Source organism: Zea mays, chromosome 2, assembly GCF_902167145.1.
Source record: "Zea mays cultivar B73 chromosome 2, Zm-B73-REFERENCE-NAM-5.0, whole genome shotgun sequence".
In the NCBI taxonomy this organism is placed as follows: Eukaryota; Viridiplantae; Streptophyta; class Magnoliopsida; order Poales; family Poaceae; genus Zea; species Zea mays.
This window is the reverse complement of record NC_050097.1, coordinates 26,707,890-26,713,667: the sequence shown is the minus strand read 5'-3', so window position 1 is coordinate 26,713,667 and position 5,778 is coordinate 26,707,890. Positions and strand designations below refer to the sequence as shown.

At 42.0% G+C, this 5,778-nt stretch overlaps 1 protein-coding gene across 1 annotated transcript; it reads right to left on the bottom strand.

Moving 5' to 3' along the window:
- Window positions 1–748: 748 nt before the first annotated feature.
- On the bottom strand, window positions 749–4,753 carry LOC109944137 (uncharacterized). The gene is made up of 2 exons (XM_020548809.2): window positions 3,884–4,753; window positions 749–895 (listed from the first exon to the last, which is right to left on the bottom strand). The coding sequence occupies exons 1-2, from the start codon at window positions 4,595–4,597 to the stop codon at window positions 821–823; spliced, it is 789 nt and encodes a 262-aa protein (XP_020404398.2). The 5' UTR covers window positions 4,598–4,753; the 3' UTR covers window positions 749–820.
- Window positions 4,754–5,778: the final 1,025 nt, after the last annotated feature.

Here is a 5,778-nt window from a genome sequence, read left to right as displayed (position 1 = left end):
AATCAACATCTTTTGCCAATCAACTCATCTCCACTTATTACTCAATGTAGCAGCATGGATCATGCAGTCTCATTAGCTGCGAGAAGCAGACGATTCGAATCGAGTTTTTATCCTTGCAAGGTAAACCTAAACACACGACATGTAGGGGCGCTCTGTCCCCACACACATCAACCATCCCCATTGATTCCCTGGCAACAGATTAGGGCTCACCGCCTTGGCGTACAATGCCTCACTGACCCCGACTGCCGTCGTGCAGTGACCGCACTTGTACCCACCATAACCGGAATGGGAGACCACGTCTCAGGTCGCGTGAGGGGATATGTCTGCGGGCAGGTTCACTCAGGTACTAGGCTTACCGATTTACCATATTTCTCGGTATGTGTTTAGTACGTTCAAACGCTTGACTCACGGTACCACACCTTAATCCTTATTCCAATTTTTATCCCGTGGACACCCAATCCCCATGGATTGTTGTCCACCAACCAGCATCATTATGATAAGAAAGTGGATACAATCAATTTCCTGACCTCGCGCGAGTGCTAGAAAAATCACTCGACTTCTACCGAAATCCTTGTTTAATAAAGCAGCTACTCAACTTAGCATACTAGTAATAATCTCAATGGGATTCCTGAGATCATGCAACTAGGGTTTCAAACAACTCCTACACCTAAGTGCACAGTACAGGCCTACAAACATTAAGTGTAGTAAAATAGCATATATAAACGGTTATGCATAAACCGGGGCTTGCCTTTAATTTAACACTTATGTAGTGTTTGCTGGGGGAGGTACTCGCTTGGCGAGCATCTACTGGTTATGTCCATCATTCTGCAGGTCGTCCACCAACGACATCTTGTGGTTGGCACCACATCAGTTGCTCGATCATCATCTCTCGGTCCTATATGAGATGCAAGATGCATATGTATGAATATAATGGAAGTAACACAAGATATACAAAGACATAGTGGCGAACTAAACATTAAATGGAAAGACACCGTAAACAACCATACACTAGTATTAGTTATCTACACGTTATCGGCGTTCAACATTAACACCATTAAAAAGATGACAACATGTTATTTATTTACGCAACACAATTACAACATCACAAGCACACACATTTTATTTATTTGGATACAACTTTTTATTAGTTCTCCTATTGATCACACACAAGCATCACTGATAACACAAATTCAATAGAGGACATAAGCGTCAATATCTATGGAACTCCTATATCGCAATCACTAGAGAAAAGAACATATAAAATAAGACACACATGTCATCTCTAGCTTAACCATGGCAAGTCAACATTACTTAAGAGCAAAGCAACATTTTTAGCGAGAAGGGTGAACTAAACAATCAAATGCGCACATGCAGATTTTTAGGACAGCAGCACAGCAGCCACTTGTTTTAATCATAACTCTTCAAATATTAATCCGAAAATATCAAACTAGGACTTTCTGGAAAGATTAAAAAGTGAGCTACAACTTTGGTATTTTCAACTCAACCTGATTCAACACTTAGCAAGGTCAAAAAGTGCAATCACAGCAGCTCTGTCCAGATTTGGACAGATTCAGACTTGCAACTTCAAAAATTCACAACTGAAGATTCAGACATCCAAACAAAGTGATCTTAGACTTTCTGGAAAGGTAATACAATTGTCTACATATCATTTATAAACATCTTAAGGTGATTCAATATTTAACTAAGGACAAAAGACATTAGAAGGCTTTGCTGTCCAGAATTGGATAGGTTCAGTCTTTAGACTTTAAACATCCATAACTTAATCTTCAGATTACCAAAAAGAGTGATCCAAGACTTTTCGGAAAGCTTGGCAAAAGCACTACATGACTTTTATAATCACCAAGAATTGATTCTACGTTGAACTGAATCAAACAATTCAGTTTTCGAAATCTGTTCTGTCAGTGGACAGAACACAACAACCAAGTTGTAAAATTCATAACTCTTAAACCGTCTGGCCTTTAGTTATGAAATTTTAACACAAGCAAGATAAGAAAAGAATCTACAACTTTCTTATAATCTACAAGGACTGATTCAAATATTAACTTAAGCAAACAGTGCAGTTTCTGAAATCTGTACAGAAAGTGGACAGATTCAGTTACTGAATCTGTAACAAGCATAACTCCTAAACTGTCAGACCTATGACTGTCAAATTTTAACACAAGTAATATAATAAAGTTATCTACAACTTTATTGTGACCACCAATAACTAATTTCAAGATTAACTTAAACAACCATTGCAATTTCTGAAATCTGTTCAGAAATTGGACAGATTGAGGTGCTGGGCTTGTGAAAAGCACAACTCCTAAACAATCAGGTTTATGGCTGTCAAATTTTAGTACAAACAAAATAATAAGGTTATCTACAACTCTTCTATATGACTTTTCTACAGAAAACATGATTTAGTTCATCAAACATACAGCACAACTACAACAGTGCGTGCAGTCCAAAACAACAATCAATAAATTTCAGCTCACATGTAATTCAAGAATCGCCGCGTTCGAGAGACTTGAATTACTCTAACGCTTTACTATTTGTTCGAGTTAAGACAATCAAATTAGAACCAACAATTCGACTTTGCAAATTTTATTCAAATCATTAGTGCACTAAAATTACTACAACCAATTAACAACGCATTCACCACGATAATCACCCAGCACTTGCGTTTTAAATTAGACATCACATGAGCACTACTACTTTTTACCCGCGACCGTAACCATACACATTTAGACCACAACAAGCAATTCACCGTGATTACGAGCTTAACCAAGTCATCTAACAATTCGGCTAACTAGAGCAACAATATAGGCCGCTATACATCACACACGTCGGCTAGTCTATTATTATCGAAATCCGAGACACAACATGTATAACAAACACTTAACGAAATCGACTCCTATTTAACATGAGTTGGCTAATCACAGTAGAAGACTTGGCGAACCATTTTAGACATCGTAACTCAAAATATGGGTTGGAGTCGATTAATCAGTGTTTCATAACTGTTGCTCAACTTAAATTGGATAACACACGAGTCACCTAAAACGCCACATTTTAGGAGACCTAACATGTCGAGCATCAATTTTATAACATAAGTGACTCAACCTCTATCACGCTTGTCCGAGTCTATTGGCTAACATTTCCGAAACACCCTATCTATCCTTCACATTTCTAATCATATTGCACGACATAAAATATTTCAATACGCATTCACCCCATAAGTAACATCATCACACATGACTCTGACTTAACCGTAGAGGAAGCGATGACTACTTCGGCATGTCACCACCTCTCTACAGGCCAAACCAATATTAACTACATCGATCGAGTCTTATATCACGCAGCACTTATAATTTATTATCTCAAATACAACCATGTCCCGGCATGTACTTGGGACACTTCGGTTCCACTTACGCAATCACTACTACAACGCACTTCGGCACACATGTTTAATAACTCACCTTTCTAAATTAACCTATCTCACCTTCCGACACCAATTAAATGTCACTTAAATTACATTTTCACCTAATTTAACCTACACCAACGATGAATACATAAATATAATTATCCTAGACCAACTCATTAGTCGATTGCGGAAACCACCAAGTATGCTTTACGCTTTATCAAATTTACCACATCTAACACACTGCTTTACGACGGAATATTCTAACAACAATTAATACATTCGCGACTAATCCCTACGTTGTACAAAAGAACTATCGCAGCCACACACACACACAAATATATATATATATATATATATATATATATATATATATATATATATATATATATATATATATATATATATATATATATATATATATATATATATGCGATCCAACAACAAATTAACACATCGGCTCACCATATCAAACCTCGGTCGTGGTTGCTGCACACGTGGCGTGAAGACGAACGCGTCGTCGCGCACGGGAGACCGAAACGAAGCCGGAGGGCATGGCTCGCTGCGGCGATTCGTCGAGCACCCAACGCGCGAGGCGAAGGAGCATGCTGCTGCGGGGCAATGCTCGGCGAGGCTTGTTGCAGGGATTTGGACTGCGCTTAGGCAAGGACAATGGCGGTGCTGTGGAGTAGAGGACAGAGCGAGCGAGGGCTGCTGTTTTTGGACCGGCATCGCTGCGTAGAGAATCATGGCGCCATGGCTGCTGTCCGAGCAGGGGCCCCTTGCTGCCGCACTAGGGAAAAAGAGGAAGGGGGCTCGCTGCTGGCAGTGATGTATGGAGGGAAGATGTGTAGGTGATGGCGGCACTCGGGCTGGGTCGGCGAGCTCCCTGCTGGCGGGAATGGAGGCAAAACACCGAGGTGCTCCATGCGCGCCATGGGCATATACCTGGCCGAGGCCGAGGTCGGCCCAGGGAGGGGCGTCGAGGCAGAGGGGAAACTGCAGGGGGTGGCGCCATGGGGAGGAGTGGAGCTCGAGCGCCGGCCATGGAGGAGAGTAGGGCGTCGGCGTGCTCCCAGGGAACTCGGCCATGGCTAGACTTGGCTGCCAAGGAAGAGGAGAGAGCAGGGGGCGCCATGGGAAGCTCCAAGTAGGGGGAAGAAGGGAGAGGGGCGCCATGGGTGGGAGCTCGGCTAGAGCAGGGGCTCGGCCATCCTGCGTGGAGGAGGGAGGAAGGGAGGAAGTTCCCTGCTCTGCCGTGAAGGAAGAAGGAGCGTGAGCTGCTGCCGCGAGGAAGAGAGAGACAGAAAACAAAGGAAGTGGCGGCTAGGGAAAAGTGAGGGGTGGGAGTGAAAAATTGCCAAGTGAGAACCCCTATTTATAGAAGAAGCCCTAGGGTTAGGGTTTCCTAGTGGGCCAAATGGGCTAGATTGGGCTTGGCCCAAAATCCCAAATCGGGCCGCGCTAAATTATTTTCCATTTTATTTTATGGCGTTTTGATCAAACATAGATTACCGGAACGCTAATTATTTCCCGGAATAAAAATGCTCCCGCGGATTTCGTTTGTACGCAAAACAACGTAAACTAGAGTTTCGACGAACGGACGATTGCGCGATTAACTCGGCCGAGAGTCTAATTTGATTTCGCTTGGAAATAACTCCTCGCGCATGATTCGAAAATTAAATCGCCTTGAAATATGACCGGCTTTCGGATTTAGGATTGAAAGAGACAAATCGCGACATTTAAAATCATCGCCGATGCTGATTTTTAAATCGGGATCGAACACATAGGTATGAGTCAAGTCGGATAAGAATTAATTAGAGGGCGCGTACTGAGTATCCCATTGGAGAATACGGACCCGGATAAAATAATCGAACATAGATCGAAGTTCAGGAATTAGATTCAGGCTCAGATCAGATAACAGTCGTCGAGAGTTTGATTTAAAGAGCTTCAGATGAGATTTATAATTCGAGAATGATCTTCGAGTCTGCATGAGTTCCGAGAATTAAAAGTTTTAACACGCTCTGAAATTGGCTGTTTCTCGCGATCGATTAACTCCGAATTCAGTGAACTTCCATGAGAAAGCCTTATAGACAGAGATATACACAATCGCAAAATAGAAATTTTTACTAAGCATCCGAGGTTAGGATAATCTCCCGACATAATGTGAAATTGACACCCGGGGTGTCACAGCCTTCCCCCCTTAAAAGAATCTCGTCCCGAGATTCGAATGAGGATCTTTAAGGGTGGAGAAGCATGTAACTCCCAAGTTGAAGATAGGTGCAATTTCATGAGATGGTATCTGAGAAGATACTGAAGACAGATTTGGAAAGAATATCTCGACATATCGAGACAAAATG